General features: G+C 48.6%; 1 protein-coding gene across 3 annotated transcripts in view; it reads right to left on the bottom strand.

Moving 5' to 3' along the window:
• The window catches only part of trpm4a (transient receptor potential cation channel, subfamily M, member 4a), a 106762-nt gene that overhangs the window by 25367 nt on the left and 59335 nt on the right, over positions 1-22060 (bottom strand). For 2 of the 3 annotated variants that reach the window (XM_041178086.1, XM_041178087.1), the window contains 10 exons: positions 21155-21337; positions 18786-18888; positions 17119-17237; positions 16172-16537; positions 15114-15233; positions 13656-13785; positions 10109-10254; positions 7816-7928; positions 5333-5425; positions 915-1155 (listed from right to left, as the gene is read on the bottom strand). In XM_041178086.1, the coding sequence (XP_041034020.1) occupies positions 915-1155; positions 5333-5425; positions 7816-7928; positions 10109-10254; positions 13656-13785; positions 15114-15233; positions 16172-16537; positions 17119-17237; positions 18786-18888; positions 21155-21337 (1614 nt within the window). The remainder of the gene's footprint in view (positions 1-914; positions 1156-5332; positions 5426-7815; positions 7929-10108; positions 10255-13655; positions 13786-15113; positions 15234-16171; positions 16538-17118; positions 17238-18785; positions 18889-21154; positions 21338-22060) is intronic. The other variant, XM_041178088.1, reaches the window with a different exon arrangement.

Here is a 22060-nt window from a genome sequence, read left to right as displayed (position 1 = left end):
TGGCCATCTCTTTCTCTCTCTTTCTCCTTAAGACGTGTGTGGGAGGCAGAGTCCTTTGACAGCGCCTTCCAAACATGCAACCTTTACCACCTAGAAAGACCAGGGCAGCAGATGCATGGGAACACCACCCACCTGCAAGGTCCACTCCAAGCCACTCACCATCCTGACTTGGAAATATAATGCCGTTCCTTCACTGTCACTGGGTCAAAATCCTGGAGCTTCCTCCCTAACAGCACTGCGGGTGTACCCACACCACATGGACCGCAGCGGCTCAAGAAGGCAGCTCACCACCACCTTCTCAAGGACAATAAGGCCTTGCCAGTGACACTCACATCTCGTGAAAGAATACAATGGAGAATTTCCAATTAGGTCGGGGGCACATTATTGGTGGGATGTTAGGGAAGCTTACCTCAGCAGCTGTACCTGAAACAGTAAGGGTTCCTTTTCCCATTGTTAACATTCCCTACCTTGATAAGAACAGAATTTGCAATTACTTGGTAGTACAGAACTTGAATATCACTGAAAAGAGAGACATGTTGCTGAAACTTTTCATCTTACACTCATTAGGACAAACGCAAGAATGCCAAATTTCAAACAATCACAACAATTTATACTGCAGGAGATGAGTGTGCTGATTGGTTGTCAAGTCAGCTCTGACTGGCCAAGGCGATGCCATGGAGAAAGAAATGGGGAACTATAGGCTCCCCAGGCTCCCGGGTAATTCAAAAAAGGAGTCAGGCTTGAACGTATTCCTTTGAAATTTGGCATTCTTGCATTTGTCCTGATGAATACAAGATGAAAAGCTTCAGCAACACAACTCCCTTTTCAGCCATATCCAAGAGTTCACAAAGGTAAGTCTTTTTTAAAAACGGAGCCTGGACTGATTTCAGGCCTGACGGCCTTTTCCTGCATACCTGCCGAATCTCCTCGAAGGCGAGTGTGAGGACCCAGAAGTACAGGATGAGCTCCATCCTGGACGGGCTCGCAAGTGGTAAATCCAAGATCAAGACGTAGGCAAAGAGAAACAGGAAGGCAAAATACATAATGACGTTTCCAAAGAACGAAGTGACAGGGGCACCCCAGAACTGCTTCCATCGAGTCATCCAAAATGGCCGTGCATTGCTGGGCTTCACCCTGACGTCAGCCTCACTTCCACTGAATCGAACAGAGGAAAGGAACAGACTCAGAATCAACGTTTAATGACGTTCAGCCAAAGTTCACTGACGGTTGCCGTAAATGGCTCGATGCCCCTAACGAAAGCTTGAGCAATAATACTCTAGCCTCTGAGTCTCCACGGAGCGCCAAATGGCCTCCTTTATCAGTTCCAGCTAATCCTGAATGCCAACACCCAAAATGCTAAGATGGTCCTCGCTGGACAAGCAACAGGAAGTTGTGGTGTTTTTTTTTTGGTTGTTGAATGGTTTCATGTGGGCTGAACTCGTATTCACATTTGTAACCCCTAATGCTTACTTAGCAGTCCTTGCTATTGCCAACCTGCAACTATGCTTTCTGGTTGGAAGTAATAGTGTTATCTCTATGGAGAGAGAACGTGCACCACACAAACAAAGACCTATCTCTGTGGATTTCTGCAAAGCTTCTGCAAAAAGACTAAAATATGTTAATATTATTATTAAAATGTTAATAGTACAGCCGCACATCTGATTAAAACATATATGATCCTGAGGAAACTTGATCAAGTGGATACTTCCTCTTATGGGGGAGATTAGAACTAGGGGCACAATTTAAGAAATAGTGGTCTCCCTTTTAAAACGGAGACGAGAAGAATTTTTTTCTCTCCAAGGGTCATTTATCTGTGGATTTCTCTTCCCCAGAGAGCAGTGGAAGCTGGGTTATTGAACTTATTCGAGGCTGAGTTAGATTTTTGATAGACGAGAGAGCCAAGGATTATGGGGGTGCAGACAGGAAAGTAGAATTGAGATCGCAGTCAGATCAGCCATGATCTTATTGAATGGCAGAGCAGGCTCGAAGGGCTGAATGGCCTACTCCTGCTTCTAACTCCTATGCTCCTATGTTCTGTGCCATAAACGACTCCATGGGCTGGATTTTACGCTCCCCCATCAGCGAGTTTGAAGGCGACAGGGGGGCTTATAAAATGCACTACATGTGGCTCAGTCTACTGCCTACCTCACCCTGCTGCAGACCAGTTTCCCATTTTATGGGGCACATTGAAAGTGTTGGGCCTGCTCTTGGGCCAATTGAGGCCCTTAAGTGGCCACTTAATGGCTACTTATGGGTCTCATTCTGCCCCCGCCACTATTTTACCCGCGATAGGGAGAGGCCCACACTTAGTGGGCAGCCCGACAGCTTTAGCTGGCAGGCAAGTTGGGGTTAGGGAGGTGGTTGAACCTCCTTTTGGGGTCCTCTGTGCCCACCGGAGGCACCAGCCCCTGCCCCGACCACCCTAAGGTAATCCTTCCCCTTTACCCTCCCCCAACCTCTCAAATCCGGCTCTCCACCGCCCCCAACCCCACCCCCTCATCAGGACCTGATCGCGGTGAAACCCTGGGCTTAACATTGTGTCGAGGTTCCTCCTCTTCAGGGGCTGGCTGGAGTCCCAGTAGTGGCCACCACTCAAACTGGAGCTGCTGGGACTCCAGAGCTTTTTTTATATTCATTCATGGGATGTGGGTGTCGCTGGCTGGGTCAGCGTTTATTGCCCATCCTTAATTGCCCTTGAGAAAGTGATGGTGAGCTGCCTTCTTGAACCGCTGCAGTCCATGTGGTGCAGGTACACCCACAGCGCTGTTAGGGAGGGAGTTCCTGTATTTTGGCCTAGCGTCAGTGAAGGAATGGCTGATATATTGCCAAGTCAGGATGGTGAGCGGCTTGGAGGGGAACTTCCAGGTGACGGTGTTCCCATGTGTCAACTGCCCTTGTCCTTCTAGACGGTAGTGGCCATGGGTTTGGAAGGTGCTGTCTAAGGATCCTGGGTGAATTTGTGCAGTGCATCTTGTAGATGGTACACACACTGCTGCTACTGTGCGTCGGTGGTGGAGGGAGTGAATGTTGAAGGTGGTGGATGGGGTGCCAATCAAGTGGGGCTGCTTTGTCCTGGATGGTGTCGAGCTTCTTGAGTGTTGTGGGAGCTGCGCTCATCCAGGCAGGTGGGGAGTATTCCATCACACTCCTGACTTGGGCCTTGTCGATGGTGGACAGACTTTGGGGAGTCAGGAGGTGAGTTGCTGGCCATCTGATTGAGCAGGACTTCCTATTGAGATAGGGGCAGAAGTCTCACCTTGAAGCAATCAACACTGCTCCCAACATTAAATTGCTGCAGGGCAGCCAGCAGTATTGTGGGCACTTTGTCCCTCCCCCCCCCCGACATCACCCCGACTTTTTAGCCTGAGGGAGGAGAGTGGGGTCAACGGTGCCCCGTAAAATTGAACCTGATGAGTAAGAAGGTCAAGGGTTCAAGCCCCACTCCAGGATGCGATCTAGGTTGACATTTCAGTGCCATATTGAGGAAATATTTGGATAAGACATTAAACTGGGGTCCCATCTGCCCTCCCTGAGGTAAAACGTCTCCTGACACCATTCGAAGTGGGAGCAACAGATTCTCTCTGGTGCCCTGGGTGAATAACCCTCTGGGTGAATAACCCTCCCCACTAAACACAGGTTAACAGGCCTTTCATCCCATTGATCGGGGACCACACTCAAAGGATGGACGACAGCCAAAGACCCAAAGATGTCCTGTGCTGTGAACTGGCCTCTGGGTCACGACCTGCTAGGCGTCTGCACCTCGGATAGGACACTTGCAAGTGAGGTAGGAAGACGTTGGTCATAGCCACAAGTCAGTTCGGGAACAGCTGCCAACAGCAGTAACCTCTGGAGGCCGACTGTTCGGGGGGGAATCGGAAGAGTTGAGGAGAAACGAAAAGCTCAGCTGGCAGGGAAGAGGATCTGGGAAAAACACAGACTAGTGAGTCACGCACCTCCCCCAGCCCACTGCCTCCCTTTGCAGGAGGTGCAACCGTGCCAGAGTGGGTCACACCAGGTCATACAACACAAAGTTGACCACAATGGCTTAAACCATCCCCGTTCTGCAGGCCGCCGATGAACATCTCATTCCTTAGTGTTGGCTGTTGTGTTTCCTGTCTTACCGCGGTAGCTACACTTTGTGAACTGCGATCTGATAAATAATATGAATAGGAGCCTGTTTAAAATGTGGCCAACATCCCTTCGATGTCGCAGATTGATTTCTTGTCCAAGGGAGGAAGGGAAAGGGAAACTGAATTTCAATTTAAGCTTGGAAAAATGACTCTGCATTAATGTTGGTGTTAGTGAGAGTGTTGGATGCTGCTATCACTGACTGTGGGAATCAGAGGAATCACTCAGTCCTTTCACACAGTGGGATTCCTAAGGAGCCCAGGCCACCTCACCAAGGTTACATTGCCATCAGCTCCCTCTGAGTCCTCTAACACTGAGAAGCCACAATGTTGTGACAGCCAGGTCTTCAGCTCTCCAGGCCCTAAGCTCTGGAATTCCTCCCTTGAACCTCTCCCAGCCCTCTTACCGTCCATGTTATTGCCGAGCTTTAGTGAAGTTTCGCTATTACCGTGCTTTCTAGCCTTACCGAATCTGGATGAAGCTTTGCTTCCCTATGACAGACTTGAGATAGTCGGTATAGCTTAGCTCCAGACAATTTATCAAGAGCTATTTACAAAGCCCTCAGGGCAAGGGTTAGGGTAAGGGTTAGGGTTAGGGTTAGGGTCAGGGTAAGCACATAGTATTCAGGACACTGACTATGCCACATCGAGCTCTTTCAGAGCCTCTCGGTCTTCTGGTTACTGATGTCACTCTTATACCATTAATATCATCATGGTCTCATTGACGTATCCATTAACCCATCACTCTACACTGTCCTCCATTAAGATGCCCCTTAAAGCCTCTCTGTTTGGTCAAGTGTTTGGTCAACTGTGCTAATATCTCATTTTGTGGCTCAGTGCCAAATTTTGTTTGTTAAGATTTATGTGACATGCCTCGGGATGTTAAAGGCGCTACATAAATGCAAGCTGTTATCAAACCCCCTCCAAGTTCCCGTCCAAGCCACTCATCATCCTGACTTGGAAATATATCGTCGTTCCTCCACTGTCGCCAGGTCAAAATCCTGGAACTTCCTCCCTAACAGCACAGTGGGTGTACATACACCACATGGACTTCAGCGGCTCAAGAAGGCAGCTCACCACCACCTTCTCAAGGGCAATGAGTACTGGCCCAGCCAGTGACGCCCTCATCCCAAGAACAAAAGTATGTAAAACAGCACATTGGACGGAAAGCAAAGAACGAATGAAATACAGAAAGTGCCACTGACCAGGAGACCTCAGATGGCTGAATCAGTAAGTCACCATCAATACTGTCCAAATCAGACACGGTCTTTTCTGTGATTTGCTCTTCTGTGCTGTTGCTGTAATTGAAACAGAAATGTTATTTACAGGTCGTAAAACATTTTTTCATTGGGTGTGGCAGCCATCATTAGCTGTCAAAGTCAATCAAACTCTTCTCCTCTCCAGGAGCAGGAGGAGGTCATTCAGCCCCATCCAGCATCTACCACTATTCCCTTAGATCACAGCTGATTTGCACCTTAACTCCACTTAACTCCTCAGCCCTGGAACCCTCAATGCCCTTAGTTAACAATCTATCAATCTCAGTTTTGACATTTCCAATTGATCCCCCTGCTGCAACAGCTTTTTGTGGCAGGGAGTTCCAGATTTCCACTACCCATTGTGTGAAGATGTTCTCCCGACATCGCCCTGACTCTTACTGGGGTTTGGTTCCCAGGACAGTGGCTGACATCTGGTAATGGTTGTTCTTCTCCTGTGTGGTCTTCCAGTGCAAAGAGTTGTCCCTGACCGAGTGTTGCAGACTGGCACGTTCCAAGGTCCAGGACTACGTGCTGAGGGACACACTAAAGCTTGGGATGGCCACCACAAAGGCCCAATGGGGAAAGGTCACTGTCTGAGACCTTTCTGTCACAGTGCACCGAGGGGCTGAGAACTGTACAGACCCCTTGGGCCATATGACTCACATTGAATCTATGCAGCGAATACTACACGTATCACAATTGTACTGAAGCACCTCAGAGTGCAACATGATCTATGTAGATAACTTAAATATCATTGCACTGTCTGATTGTCTGTAATGACCATGTTGAAACGTCTGTCATGTTCATTGATTGTATTGAAGCACGTCATGATCCATGTGGAAAGCTTGAATATGTTTACACTTTTTGTGATGGCCATTTTGAAATGTTTCATAATGTCCTTTCAGATATTTTATGAATAAAGTATATTTTCCCAAAAAAAAAAGCCTGTGGGGCTAGACATTAGTGTCAAGGCAAGGCCACTGGATCTCGTCCTTGTCTGACGTCCATGTACACACAAGCATTTTCCCAGGATGGCAGTGAGCAGGCCTGGAATCGCTCTTCTCTTATTCATTCAAGGGCGGGCATCGCAAGGCACAGGCAACATTTCATGCCCGATCCTAATTGCCCTTGGAAAAGGTGATGGTGGGCCGCCTTCTTGAACTGCTGCAGTGATTAAATATATTTCTGGAGGTTTCATCACGTGACTTGCCCCCACACTCCAGCCATTAGTCAGCCAACCAATCCATCCTTGTGACGTATGGCCTTCCTATACCAACTGGAAAGCAAAGAGACTCATTTATCCAATTGGATGATGTGTGACTGTCAGCTAAACAGCCTTTTTTTCCCCATTCTCTATATCTTTATATCTGGTAAAGAGAAATATTCAAAGAAAATGACAAAAAAGCAATCTTTCTTAATGTCCCGAAGATTCTTCTCCAGGGTTGCACACACAGCAGTGTCCTGGAGTTTGATCTTCAATTCCTGGAGACTCCAGGCCAATCCTGGAGGGTTGGCAACCCTGCTACTGCAGTCCATGTTGTGTCACAGTGCTGTTAGGGAGAAGCTTGCAGGATTTTAGCCCAGCGACAATGAAGGAACAGGGATATATTTCTAAGTCAGGATGGTGAGTGGCTGTGAGTGGAACTTGCAGGTGGTGGTGTTCCTAAGCATCTGCTGCCCTTGTCCTTTTAGGTGGTAGAGGTTGCGAGTTTGGAAGGTGCTGTCGAAAGAGCCTTGGTGAGTTGCTGCTGTGCATCTTGTAGATGGTACACACACTGCTGCCACTGTGGTGGAAGGAGTGAATGTTTCAGCTGGTGGATGGTCAAGCGGGCTGCTTTGTCCTGGATGGTGTTGAGCTTCTTGAGTGTTGTTGGAGCTGCACTCATCCATCTAAGTGGGCAGTATTCCATCACACTCCTGACTTGTGCCTTGTAGATGGTGGACAGGCTTTGCGGAGTCAGGAGGTGAGTTACTCTCCGCTTATTCCCCAGCCTCTGACCTGCTCTCCTAATCACAGTACTTATACAGCTGGTCTAGTTCAGTTTCTGGTCAATGGTAACCTCCTGAAATGTTGATGGAGGGGGATTCGGTGATGGTCATGTCATTGAATGTCAAGGCTGATTCTCCACAAAGGTTAACTACAGTGCCAGAGGTCCCATACAGTGCCACCCAGAACAGCCTGGGGGAATTGTACCCAGGACCTTCCCAGCTGGTATGGTTCAGTGCCAAATCGACTAGGAAGTTCACCCAGTGTACCCCTACTGATTGATGAACACGGCAGTGAAAAGAACCAAAATGCAGGCAGTTATGGGGTCATTTTACAGATTAGTGCAGCCCACAGATTCTTAATAGGTAGAGCGAGTGAATGGGATGAGGTAGAAGGTGGGTAGGTGAGAATCGTCAACATAACCCCTACAGGAGAGGGGCTTTACCTGAACTTGATGAGTTTACTGTAGATGAAAGGGGGGCAGAAGAAGGCGAGACAGAGCTTCCAGGTCTCAGTGTTTCTGTCCATCTCTCCCCACCAGATCTGATTTAGGAGGGCCTGTCGAACAAAATGGAGATTAATCTGAGAGGCAGTTCATTCCAACCCCACCTTTAAAGAAAATTGTCCAGCCCATTTAGTGACACTGCTCGATTTCTACATCATCCATTTGCAACCATTTTGAGATACATTTGCTCCTATTTAGACAAATGCAGCAGCCATTTGCTGCACAGTATGATCCCACAAACAGTAATGTGGTGAATGGCCTGTTTTCAGTGGCGTTGCTTAGGAAGGTGGGGCTGGGGGGAGGGGATGCTTGTTGGCCTGGACACTGGGAGAATGACAGCTCCTCTTCAAGTAGTGCCGTGGGTTCTTTGACATCCACTCAGACATGGCTTTTATTTCACATCTCATCTGAAGGATGGCACCTCTGACAATGCAGCATTCCTCCTCACCTCCTTATTCATAAGAACATAGGAGTCGGAGCAGGAGAAGGCCATTCAGCTCCTCGAGCCTGCTCTACTAGTCAATAAGATCATGGCCTTAACTCCACTTTCCTGCCTGTACCTCATAACAATGACTCCTTGAAGATCAAAAACCTGTCTAACTCAGCCTTGGATATATTCGATTACCCAGCCTCCACTGCTCGCCGGGGGAGAGAATTCCAAACGTTAATGACCCTCCGAGCGAAAAAAATCCCTCTTCATCCCCATATTAAATAGGAGACTCCTTATTTTCAAACTGTGCCCCTTAGTTCTAGACTCCCCTCTGAGGGGAAACAGCCTCTCAGATCTACCCTGTAAAGCCCTCTCAGAATCTTACATGCTCCAGTAAGATTATGGCCAGGATTTTCCAGTCCTGTCATGGTTGGGACCCTCTGTGGGTGAGGCGGTCCCCCAGCCAGAAGTCCATTGACTTGCAGCGGGACTGGAAGATCCCAGCAGTGGGAAAACTCCTCCCTACCTCTCATTCTTCTAAACTCCAATGAGTATAGGCCCAACCTGCTTAAGATTTCTTCATAAAGCAAACCCCTTCATCCCAGGAATCAGCCTATTGAGCCTTCTGAACTGCCTCCAGGGCAAATATATCCTTCCTTAAGTAAGGTGACCAAAGCTGCACATGGTACTCTCATGGTGAAAGTGGTCTCTATGACTGTACAACTGTAAAAACCCATTGCCTTCAGGTCCTGCATGTGTTGTAACTGCAAATAGTCGCTATTATACCTCATATGTTCCCACATCACTGGGTTGTCTTGTCTGACTCAAAATAGGTAACATCTAACTATTGATCTAGCATTAAGGTTCTGGCAAAAACATGACTTTAGTTTAAAAACCAGATGGTCAGTGTGTGTTTCTGCCCCTATCCTATCTCCCTTGGTCCACAATGGGAGGAGAGGCCGGACAAGCTCTGCCAAATGCCGGTGACTAAGGACTTCCTGACACAACGGGCATGAGCTGTTATATCAAGTACCGAGATAGGCTAAAAAATATTGCTTATCATTATCAGTCTTTGGGGAAACTTCTTCGATATTTAGCTCATTAACCGCTTCAGTGCATTTGTAAAAAATGTGAACACATCTTGCTTCTAAAGATAAAGATTAAATTTAACTCCTTTCCAATTCGTTTCTGTGGAAGATGGTAAAAACAAATCCCAAAATAACACAGTGTGGTATATCTGTAAACCATCCTCCTCTCTCTAACCCAACATTTTTTTTCTTTAGTCTTTCAGGGGATGTGGGTGTCACTGACAAGGCCAACATTTGTTGCCCATCCCTAATTGCCCTTGAACTGAGTGGCTTGCTAGGCCATTTCAGGGGGCAGTTAAGAGTCAACCACATTGCCGTGGGTCTGGAGTCACATGTAGGCCAGACCAGGTAAGGACGGCAGATTTCCTTTTCTGAAGGACATTAGTGAACCGGATGGGTTTTTACAGCAACTGATGATAGTTTCATGGTTACCGTTACTGATTCCAGAGTTATTAATTGAATTTAAATTCCATCAAGTGCTGTGGTGGGTGTTTGAACCCATACCCCAGGGCATTAGCGTGGGCCTTTGGATTATTAGCCCAGTGGCATTACCACTACACCACCATGCTCGTGTGGTATAATCGTGGATAATCCTCTGGCTCCCTGAGTCTACAATCTAAGTTTTGCGTTTGAACCCCAACTCCTACTTTTGTCACTTTCAAAGTCAACAATTAGTGAGTGTTCTCCGACGGCGGAGTGAATATTCCCGACTGACCTGGACTCCATCGTGGGCGAGAAAATTCCAGGCGTCGGCCTCAGTGGCCAGCTGCAGGCAGGTGGCCCTTCCCCACAGAGGGCACTGCCGTACCAGCAGGCAGAACGCTCGCTTCTCGTTGTGGCGGTAACACTGGTTAAAAACATCTGCGTGTGCACAAGGGAAAGAGTCAGCGCCGAGGGAGCCAAAAAGCAAACCACACAGGCAAGACAGTCGGCAGTCGCTGCAAGAAGGTCCACCCGGCTCGCTCGTACACGCGACTCGTAGAGCTTTACGGTGAAAAACGAGGCCCCTCAAGACTGTGCCGGTAATTTTTGGGGGGGTTGGGAGGTTGTGTGTGGGGTGGGTCTAGTTGGATGAGCGTGGAATAGGCTTGAGTGGCTGAGGATGTGTCTTGCGTAGGCTAGGCCAGGTTTTGTTAGTAGGTGGGGTAGAGTTGTTTGGTGGGTCGGCAGGTATACAGAATAGACATCTGCGTGTGGAGTTGGTAGAGTTAGTCATTGGGTAGAGGGGTGTATGGAGTCGGGTTTTTGGGCGGGTAGAGGGTGTTATGGGTTAAGGATGTGCAGGTGGAAAGCTTTCATTAGATAGCTACTTGAGCACATACAAAGAGACGCTTCCCTTAAAAATTCAATTTGTAATTCCTAGTTGCGATTCATTCCACACTCCTAATCTTTGGGCACCCGATGTGGAAAGGGGTGAGCGGGGGGGCGGTTGGGTGGGGGGGGGGCGGGGGTTGTTGGTGGTGCGGGAGGGAGGGGGGCAGAGCGGGGCGGGGAGGGAGGGGGACCTCCTTGAGAAGCTGCTCCTGAGGGCCTGGCCAAGTTGGCCATCATCAGGTCCAGGCAGCAGACGACCAAAGGGATTGTCCGGCCTGACTGTCTGCCCCTCTTCCGCAGCTACATTTGCAGATGGGCGTCCCTGGAGAGGGAGCATGCAGTGGCCGCTGGCACCATCGAGGCCCAGTGGGCACCGCGGGGACTGGGGTGCACCATTGACCCCCCCCCCCCACCAACAATCGCAATTTGGTTCGACCTTTGCAAGTTCCCTTTGTGGTTTTCTCTTTGGTTGCAGTCCCCCTTTGAAGGGGCTGCCCCGTTATGTTGTTCATTTGATCTTGCGTTAATTTGTTAACTTGCCCCACTTTGGTTGATTTGATGCTCAAAGGAGTATAAAGAGACGCCCAAGCTCCCTGCCGTGAGGAGTGGCGGCTATCATCCGCTGTTCAGGAATCCGCACCCTCCACCAATACGGGTTCAGGAATTTCACAATGGCACCCCCCCCAAGTCCTGAAACCCCCCTCGGGAACCTCGGGCCCAGACTCTGGGTCGCCTCGTGGAAATCCGCTCCGTGCCTTTTCGTTCAGCGCAGAGGGGTCTCCGCTGCTGCTGCACACCCTTCACTTCCTCGTTCCCCCCGCCAACCATCCAGAGGTGGCGGGAGACCCAGTGGAGGACCCTCCATGTCCTCCCCTTTACCATCGGGGATCTGGTGTGGAAGGCGTTAGATGCAGCAATCCCGTTCAATCCTAGATAAGATGCTTCACGGGTTCCCAACCCGCCTGAATGTAGGTTGCAAGGTTGAAGCCCCTTTTTAGCTATTTGAGGGGGCGGCCTCTGACATTTTGCCTGTACTTCAGCCCCGCACTCCTGATCTGTGGCCACCCGGTGTGTGAGGGTCGAGGGGGGAGGAGGAGTAAGCCTGCCCCTGGGCCTGGCCAAGGTGGCCATTAATAGGCCCAGGCACCGGGTGGTCTGGGCCGACAGTCGTGGCGAAGTTTGCACCCGGATGTCTCTGGAGAGGGGACACCCGGTGTCCACTGCCATGCTTGAGGCCTTCTGCAACCGGTGGGCACCCTGGGGGCTGGAGTGCTTTATCGACCCCTTTAGTCACCTTTTAATTTTAATTTTGCACGTTTCCTTTAAGACTTTTGTCTTTTGTTTTTGCAGTTGCCCTTTAAGGGGCTGCCTCTTAACTTGTCCCTTGATTTATTAATTTAATTTAATTAGTTGCTCCAAAGAGTATAAAGAGACACTGGGCAGTTGAGGAGGGGGGTAGTTCAGCCTGACTGCCTGCCTCTTCTGCGGCTACATTTACTGTCTCTGTAATGGGAGCAGGTCGCGCCAACTGGTATGCTGGATGCCTTCTGCAACCAGTGGGCACCACAGGGGCTGGAGTGCATCATCAGCCCTGGTAATGATATCTTAATTTAAAGTTTTTGTTTTTTGTTTAAAGCACCCTTTAAGGGGTTGCTAATTACTTAATTCGGTCATTCATTTGCCCAAAAGAGGATAACGGTACACTTAATGACACTCTTGGTGGGTTGTAGAGTTATGAAATGTTTCACTTTGTGAATAAAGCTAAAACTGAGTAAAGATTGATTTCTGACCTCCTACTTAACCAACAGAGGTTTGTGGCCTAGGGTTTTTGGAAAGTAGAGGGATGTGTGGGCCAGAGTTTTTGGATGGTAGAGGGGTGTGTGGGCTAGAGTTTTTGGAGGTAGATGGGTGTGGGGCTAGAGTTTTTGGATGGTCGGGGGGGTGGGCTACAGTTTTTGGAGGTAGAGGGGTGTGTGGGCTAGAGTTTTTGGATGGTAGGGGGTGTGTGGGCTAGAGTTTTTGGATGGTAGAGGGGGGTGTGGACTACAGTTTTTGGATGGTAGGGTGTGTGTGGACTAGAGTTTTTGGAGGTAGAGGCGTGTGTGTGGGCTAGAGTTTTTGGATGGTAGGGGGTGTGTGGGCTAGAGTTTTTGGATGGTATAGGGGTGTGTGGGCTAGAGTTTTTGGATGGTAGAGGGGTGTGTGGGCTAGTGTTTTTGGATGGTAGAGGGGTGTGTGGGCTAGAGTTTTTGGAGGTAGAGTGGTGTGTGGGCTAGAGATTTTGGAGGTAGAGTGGTGTGTGGGCTAGAGATTTTGGATGGTAGAGGGGTGTGTGGGCTAGAGTTTTTGGATGGTAGAGGGGTGTGTGGGCTAGAGTTTTTGAATGGTAGGGGGTGTGTGGGCTAGAGTTTTTGGATGGTAGAGGGGGGAGTGGGCTAGAGTTTTTGGATGGTAGAGGGGTGTGTGGGCTAGAGTTTTTGGATGGTAGAGGGGTGTGTGGGCTAGAGTTTTTGGATGGTAGAGGGGTGTGTGGGCTAGAATTTTTGGATGGTAGAGGGGTGTGTGGGCTAGTGTTTTTGGATGGTAGAGGGGGGTGTGGGCTAGAGTTTTTGGAGGTAGAGTGGTGTGTGGGCTAGAGTTTTTGGATGGTAGAGGGGGGTATGGGCTAGAGTTTTTGGATGGTAGAGGGGTGTGTGGGCTAGAGTTTTTGGATGGTAGAGGGGGGTATGGGCTAGAGTTTTTGGATGGTAGAGGGGGGTGGGCTAGAGTTTTTGGATGGTAGAGGGGTGTGTGGGCTAGAGTTTTTGGATGGTAGAGGGGTGTGTGGGCTAGAGTCGTGCATCGAAGAATTTTGGGGAGTATAAGGAGGTGAGGTTTTGTTCTGAATAACAGCTTAGTTCTTTTCTTGGAAACCACCTCCCCATTTCTGCCCCCGTTCTTCTGGTTACCTAGTGACAATTGTGCAAATTTTGCAGCCATTTCCTTCATAACTTGGGCCCCTTCAGCTTCTGGCTGGTGGTGAGCCATTTCCCTCAGAATCCTGCAGGCAACAAGGCCAGAAGATACCGACTCCCCACCCTGAGGATGGAGAAGACAAGTTAAAGAGAAAATGAGAGGACATTTCCAATTCCAACCCCTCTTCCTACATCACCACTTGCTCCTCCTCCTACTAGCCTTATCCCAACTCTACTGTGTTAAGGATGTGAAGCACTCTAGGGCATCGAGAAATGTAACGGGTTGTCAAAAGCTGGTAAAACTGACATTATTTTAATTCCTTCATGGAATGGGGGCATTGCTGGCAAGCTGTTGCCCATCCCTAATTGCCCTTGAACTTCAGAGGGCATTGAAGAGTCAACCATGTTGCTGTGGGTCTGGAGCCACGTGGATTCCAGACCAGGTAAGGACAGCAGATTTCCTTCCCTCAAGGGCATTACTGAACCAGATGGGTTTTTACAGAAATCAATGGTGGTTGTCATGGTCATCATTACTGGGATTAGCTTTCAATTCCAGATTTTTTATTAATTCAGTTCAAATTTCACCAGCTGCCATGGTGTCCTGGGTCCCTGAATGACTAGCCCAGTGACATTACCACTACATCACCAGCTCCCTCCCTCACCATACACCACCATCAGAGGACAGTTAAGAGTTAACCATATTGGAGTGGGTCTGGAGTCACATATATCCCAGAATGGGTAAGATGGGAGGTTTCATTCCCTAAAGGGCATTAACAAACCAGGTGTGCTTATTACAAATATTGATGATAGCTTCACGTTCACCATTACTGAGACTCACTTTCAATTCTAGATATTATTAACTGAATTTAAATTCCACCAGCTTTCAAAGTGGGATTTGAACCCACGTCCCCTAGAGCATTAGCCCAGGCGTTCTCATCAAGTGACCATTACAACTACACTATCATCTCTCCAATGATAGCGATGAGGAGTTCCAGGGTTGGTCTAGGAGGCTGCATAATAAGGGATAATTTCAGAACAATCCTTCCTTTGCCTTCTTCCCCTTCCTGTTTCTGTAACCTCCTCTGGTCTTACAACCCTCCGAGTGCTTTGTATTGATCCAATTCTCTTCTCTGGTTCATCCCCTTCAGCCCACCACTGGCAGCCATGCCTTCAGCAGCCTGAGCCCTAAGCTCTGTAGTCCTTCTCCTAAACCTCTCCCCCACTCTCTCCTCCTCGCAGATGCTCCTTAAAGCCTAACTCTTTGACCAAGCTTTCGGTGTGACGTGGTGTCAACTTGTGTCTGACAACACTCCTGTGACGGAGAATGTTTCTTGAAGAGAGCTTTTGACATGCGAGTCCTTGTTGTTGTTGATGAAGAAGGGGTGAAAGGACCTTTAATTTGGAGCAAACGCCCCAGATCCTCTTCTTCCCAGCTCTCTCTCTCTCTCTCACCATTTCCCAGAAGTAGGTGGCCATCTCATTGCGGCTTTGCAGGACTCCCCAGATGAACAGGTCAGTCCAAGGAGAGGCGCACTTCCTCGTTTGATAGGGAAGCTCCTGGGGTTTCAGCAGCTGAAACAGGAAATCACAATTATTTGGTCGTATTTGTTACCCACTTGACTCAGTTGGTACCAATCCTAATTCCGAGCTGGGACGTTACAGGTTCCCATAGCCCCTTTCTAGTGACCAGAGTACACAATCTGTAATTGGTACTTCTGTGCAGTGCTGAGCAAGTGCTGCACTGTTGTAGGTGCCATCTTTCGCATGACTGAGCAAAGCCCACCCTTCAGCCATCTGGAACAAAATTAATTAACTGCTCATCTCTCTCGCTGTTGTTTGCGGAACCTTTGAAAGAAAGACTTGCATTTCTATTTGCATGGTGCATGGTGCCCCAAAGCACTCTACAGCTAATGAAGCACTTCCAAAGTGCAGTCACTGTTGTAATGCAGCAAACACGGCAGCCAATTTACACACAGCAAGCTCCCACAAACAGTAATGCGACAACGACAGATGATCTGTTTTTGTGATGCTGGCTGAGAGATAAATATTGGCCAGGACATGGGGGAGAACTCTGCATTTCTTTGAAATAGTACTGAGGATCTTTTATATCCACTTGAGATGGAAGATGGGCCTCATTTTAACAGCTCATCAAAAAGCCAGCACCTTCAACAGTGCAGCGCTCCCTCCGTACTGCACTGGAGCGACAGTGTAGATTTGGCTGCTAGAATGGGGAGGCGTTTGAGCCCACATACTTCCAGACTCAAAGGCAAGAGATTTTTCTTAGGAGTTCAGGGACAGATCAGCTAATCGAATGACGGAACAGTCTTGAAAGGACGGTTGGCCTGAGCATTACCAACTCAGCTATGCTGCCAAAAGTCTTTGGGCCAAGGGTGGTGATGATGGGGGGAAGGTGGAAGAAATTTTGAATAAAATGTTTGATGCCAACATTGCCACAACATAAATTCAAGGCTCTGGTGCCCAGAAAACAAAACCAAAAATCTGATTCTTACTAGTTCGTTTTTCCGAGAGTCAGTCTGTTTGAATAGTTGTCCGTACATCGGCTCGTTAAAATCTCCCATCAGATCTTTCAGCACTTTCATCACCTCGAGGAGTGTGTAGCTCCGATGACTCCCATCGATGCTTGCGCTGTCGGGCAGGAGCGTAGCCTCCTTGCCTTGCAATGACCGCCTCTCCTCCTTCTTCTTCTGAAGGAAGGTGTGAAGGAGGGAGTTCCCCGCCACTGAGCTGTAGAGCTCCTCCAGGCGCCGGTACGAGAGGTACTCCACCATGTTGATCCCGTTGTCAATGAAGAGCTTGACGAACTCCGGCTTGTTGTTCACCAGAGCAGCGGTCATGGGGTCCTCCAGGTCACAGGACTGCAACAGGAACAACAGAATGATGAATCCTCGGCTTATTACCACCCCCTCTCCTCTCCAGAGGGCCCTGACTCTCGCCAAGCTGTGGAGAGGCATCACAGTTGGGCCCAGTCCTGCTGTACCCTGTATTCAGAGGCCTCCTACAATAGGCCTCGGTATAGCTATAGGCTGCAGAGTAGGGCCAGGATTCAGAGGAGGTACTGTTTTTGCGGGAGACGGTAGTGTGGGGGTAATATCACTGGACTAGTTATCCAGAGGTCTGAGCAAATGCTCTGGGGGCAAAGGCTCAAATCCCACCATGGCAGCTGGTGGAATTTAAATTCAATTAATAAAATCTGGAATTGTAAACTGGTCTCAGTAATGGGGCAGAAATCTGCTGTCCTTACCCGGTCTGGCCTACATGTGACTCCGGACCCACAGCAATGTGGTTGACTCTTAACTGCCCTCTGAAATGGCCTAGCAAGCCTGTCAGGGGCAATGAGAGATGGGCAACAAATGCTGGCCGTGGAGGAATAAAACAAACCCTGTGCAGTCTCACCTAGCTCCAGCTTTTGCCGGGGTCTTTGCAAACACACTCTTACCTTCCACAGGATTTCTCCGTTAAATAATTGGCTCTTGGCAAGATCTACTCGGCTCCAGGCCACTGCCAGTTTCAGCTCATCGCGGTACGCCTCGGCGTTGGTGCTCTGCTTCTTGCAGGCTGCAGGTGGATAGAGAACAGGGTTCAAAGAGGGAGCCACCCAGTGTAAACTCTGTACACACAGCTCAAGGGCCTCGCAAGGATCGATAGTGGGAGTGTTGAACCTGAGAACGGTCATTGCTGTGACAGTCTGTACTTGGGATTGTCTATGCCGGAATGGTCGGAGTTGGGAATGATCATTGTTGGTAATAGTTAGTATTGGGATTAATCAGTCGGAGGAATAGAAAACAGCGGGATTGAGCAGCACTGGGATTGGCCAGTGTCAGGAAAGCCCAGTGATGGGATTGGCCCGTACCAGGATTAGCCAGTGCTGCGATTGGCCTGTACCAGGATTGACCAGTGCCGAGATTGGCCTGTACCAGGATTGGCCAGTGCCAGGATAGCCCAGTACTGGGATTGACCAGTGCCAGGATTAGCCTTTAATGCGATTGGCCATTGCTGGGATTGTTCTGTACCAAGATTGGGCAGTGCTGAGACTGGTCAGTGTCAGGATTGGCCAGTGCCGGATTGGCCAGTGCTGGATTGGCCAATGCTGGGATTGGCCAGTGCCAGATTGGCCTGTACCAGGATTGGACAGTACTGGGATTCTGGTGCTGTGATTGACCAATGCTGAGATTGGTCTATACCAGGATCGGCCAGTACCGTGATCGAACAATTATTGGGATCCTGGTGCTGTGGCCAATATCAGAAGGAAATTTTAATTTGTCAGGCAGGTGAGTTACAGTCATTGTCATAACATCCAGGTAAAGGCATCACCTGATGTTCTAGGCCAAACAAAAAGGAGAAAGACTTGTATTTCCACAGCTACAGATTGTCCCAAAGCGTTTTACAGCCAATGAAGTACTTTTGAAGTGTAGTCACTGTTGCAATGCAGGAAATGTGGCAGCCAATTTGACCACAGCAATCTCCCACAAACAACAACGTGTTAATGATCTGATAATCTGTTTTTAGCATTGCTGGTTGAGGAATAAATACTGCCCAGGATACTGGGCAGAAGTAGCCCGCTGTTCTTTGAAATAGTGCCACTTCCTTTACACTCTCCTGAAAAGGCAGACAAGGCTTCAGTTTAACACCTCATCCAGAAGGTGGCACCTCCAACACTGCAGCATTACCTCAGTAATGCACTGGGGTGTCAGCCTTGATTTTTGCTCTTAAGTGGGGCTTGAACCTACAAGCTGCTGCCTGAGAGGCAAGAGTGGTAGCCACTAAATCATCACAGTCAGGGTTAGGATTAGTTGTTCTCAGTTGGGATGATAGACAGTGAACTCCAGATGACCTCAATGTCCCCAGAAGAGGGTGGGACAAAAACCAGGCCAGACTCCTGCTCCTGATTACAGTCCAAATGTCAGGTGAGCACCGAATCCTTCAAACTGTGATGCCTTTCAGAGTTGAATAGTCTACTGCATTGTATTGGCTCAAAGGCCATGAGTGACAACCTGCATCAAATACATGTTGAAGCTTGTCCCTGTACCAGAGTTTACACCTTCGAGGCTGAGGGCAGGAAGAGGCTGGGAATTGAAAATGAATGGTTTGTTTTTTGGATGTTACCTTTGAAAAGTGCTTTCAAAATCATCGTATCGAACTCCTCTGTCCCATCCAGATCTGCATTGTAGACAGTCACCAGGTGCTTGTTTTCAAAAATCTTCTCCACCTACAAGTCAGGACATGTAACATTGCGGAGTCAATTAGAAGGAGACTGGTTAGGGTTAGGGTTAGGGTTAGATGGAGAGTAGTTAGGGTTAGGGTTAGGGTTAGATGGAGAGTAGTTAGGGTTATGGTTAGGGTTAGACGGAGAGTAGTTAGGGTTAGGGTTAGATGGAGAGTAGTAAGGGTTAGGGTTAGGGTTAGATGGAGAGTAGTTAGGGTTAGGGTTAGGGTTAGATGGAGAGTAGTTATGATTAGGGTTAGATGGAGAGTAGTTATGGTTAGGGTTAGGGTTAGATGGAGAGTAGTTAGGGTTAGGGTTAGGGTTAGATGGAGAGTAGTTAGGGTTAGGATTAGGGTTAGACGGAGAGTAGTTATGGTTAGGGTTAGGGTTGTGGTTAGATGGAGAGTAGTTAGGGTTGGTGTTAGCCAGAGGGTAGTTAGGGTTAGGGTTGGGGTTAGATGGAGGGTAGTTAGGGTTAGGGTTGTGGTTAAATGTAGGGTAGTTAGGTATAATTGATTAGAATCCTTCAGGGCCCAAACATGCCCAACAGAGTCAGGAAATAAAGACCAAAGAGAGAGAAAGAGATAGAGAGAAAGTGAAAGTGCTGCCCATGTCTCAGTGGTAATGCTCTTATCTTTGCGTCTGAAGATTGTGAGTTCAAGTCCCACTCTTGAGACTTGAGCGTTCAAGCCTAAGCTGACTTTTCATGTCCAGCACTGAGGGAATGCTGCACTGTCAGAGGATAAGACATTAAAATGAGGCTCTGTCTACCCTCTCAGTTGGATGTAAAAGTCCCATGATGCTATTTTGAGAGGAAAAGCAGTGGAGTTCTTCCCTGGTGGGATGCCCAATATTTATCCCTCAATCAACATCATAAAAGCAGGTTATCTGGTCATTGTCACATTGCTGTTTGTGGGAGCGTGCTGTGCACAAATTAGCTGCTACCTTTCCCACACTACAACCCTGACTCTCCCTGCATTGGTTGTAAAACGATGTGGGACTTTCTGAGGTTGCGAAAGGTATGTGAATGCAAGAAGGGGTTCCCCTGATTGTCTTCAAAAAGTGCTATGAGATCTCTTACACCCACCTGAGAGAACAGTTTAACATCTCACAGCACCTCTGACAATGCAGCACCCCCTCAGTTCTGCATTGGGAGCGTCCGGCTACGCTGTGTGCCCAAGTCTCTGGGGTGGGACTTCAGTGCCTGGCTGCGACCCAGAGGGTCTGCGTCTGGCCCAGCAGTGCTGGGGAGGGGAGACGGTGGATTATGGTAATGCTGCTGGACAAGTTATGCAGAGGTTCAAATCCCACCGCGGCGGCTGGTGGAATTAGAATTCAGTTAATAAACCTGGAAGACCAAGTTAGTCTCATTAATGGTAACTATGACAACTATCATTGATTGCCATAAATCTGATTCACTAATGCCCTTTAGGGAAGGAAATGGTCATCCTTACTTGGTCTGGCCTACACGTGACTCCGGATTCATGCACTGGCCGATTAAGGCACATCACTTAGCCAAAAGCTAATGGAATGCTATCCTTTATTACGGGAGGGATTGAACATAAAAGTAAGGATGTTATGTTTCAGTTATACAGGGCATTGGTGCAGGTTTGGTCTCTTTATTTAAGGAAGGATGTAAATGTGTTGGAGGTGGTTCAGAGGAGGTTTACTAGATTGATACCTGGAATGAGTGGGTTGTCTTATGAGGAAAGGTTGGACAGACTGGGCTTGTTTCCACTGGAGTTTAGAAGAGTGAGGGGTGACTTGACTGAAGTTTACAAGATCCTGAACGGCCTTCACAAGGTGGATGTGGAAAGGATGTTTCCTCATGTGGATGAGTCCAGGACTAGGGGGCTCTGTTTTAAAATTAGGGGTCGCCCTTTTAGGACAGAGATGGGGAGAAATTTTTTCTCTCAGAGGGTTGTGGGGCTTTGGAACTCTCTGCCTCAGAAGGTGGTGGAGGCGGGGTCATTGAATGTTTTTAAGGCCAAGGTAGATAGATTCTTATTAGGCAAAGGTAATTGGGGTTAGACGGGAATGTGGAAGTCGAAACACAAGAAGATCAGCCACGATCTTATTGAATGGGCAGAACAGGCTCGAGGGGCCGAATGGTCTACTCCTGCTCCTAGTTCTTATGTTCTTATGTTCTAGTCCAGGAGCGATTGGGGATGGGCAGCACATGCTGGCCTTGCCAGTGATGCCCACATCCCCTGAAAGAATTTTTTAAAAAAATCTGACCTCTCCTGTCCTCACCATTATTGGGACTTACCAGCTCCACCAGACTGTGGACATCTTCAGAGGGAAAGTGCTTTCGGATCCGCCCTTCCACTTCCTCCTTCAAAGTTTCCGCTGTGAAGGATTTCACCATGACCTCAGCCAGGATGTCCGCCATCCCTCCCGATCCCGCCAGGATTAGCCATGGGATGTTGTTCATCGTCGCCTTGTAAATTCTCTAGCGGCCCAAAGTAAAAAGGTCAGATTAAAAATGTACCCACACAATACCCAGTCTGTCTCTTCAGTTATACTGTGGAAGTCTCACTATAGGATCCCTTAGAGGGAGGGTCTCACAATCATCGCCCCTTAATGAAGGATCCTTTGAAGGAAAGGTCTCCTGATGAGGCCCCCATGGTGTCAAAGGCTGACACCTCATTCAGCCGCACTGAGCCACAAACTTGTTCCATGTATCTGACTTCTTTCTCACCCCAGCACGTGGACCCCTCATTGCACTCACCAGCTTCCCGAGACTGTGGACCAACACTGGGCACCGCACTTCAGGAAGGGCAGGAAGGCTTTCAGAGTGGGCACAGAGATAGATTTGCGAGGATGCTGCCGGGGATGAGGGACTTCAGATAGGTTGGAATATCTGGGACTGTTCTTCTCGGAGAAGGGAAGGCTGAGCGGAGAGTTGACTGAGGTTTTCAAAACCATGAGAGGCCTAGACGGAGTAGATAGGGAGAAACTGACCCCTTAGGTGGAAGGGTCAAAAACCAGCCAGCGCCAATTTAAGACGATTGGCAAAAGAACCAAAGGTGGCATGAGGAAATATTTTTTTTTTGATGAGTTTAGGATCTGGAACGCAATGTCTGAGTGTGCAATGGGGGCTGATTCAATCATGGCTTCAAAAGGGAATTGTGCAATTATCCAAAGAGAAAATAATTTGTCGGGATAAGGTGGG

The sequence above is a fragment of the Carcharodon carcharias genome, chromosome 31 (genome assembly GCF_017639515.1).
Source record: "Carcharodon carcharias isolate sCarCar2 chromosome 31, sCarCar2.pri, whole genome shotgun sequence".
Lineage (NCBI taxonomy): Eukaryota > Metazoa > Chordata > Chondrichthyes > Lamniformes > Lamnidae > Carcharodon > Carcharodon carcharias.
Note: the sequence above shows the minus strand (reverse complement) of the source record. Positions and strands in the feature narration are given on the sequence as shown.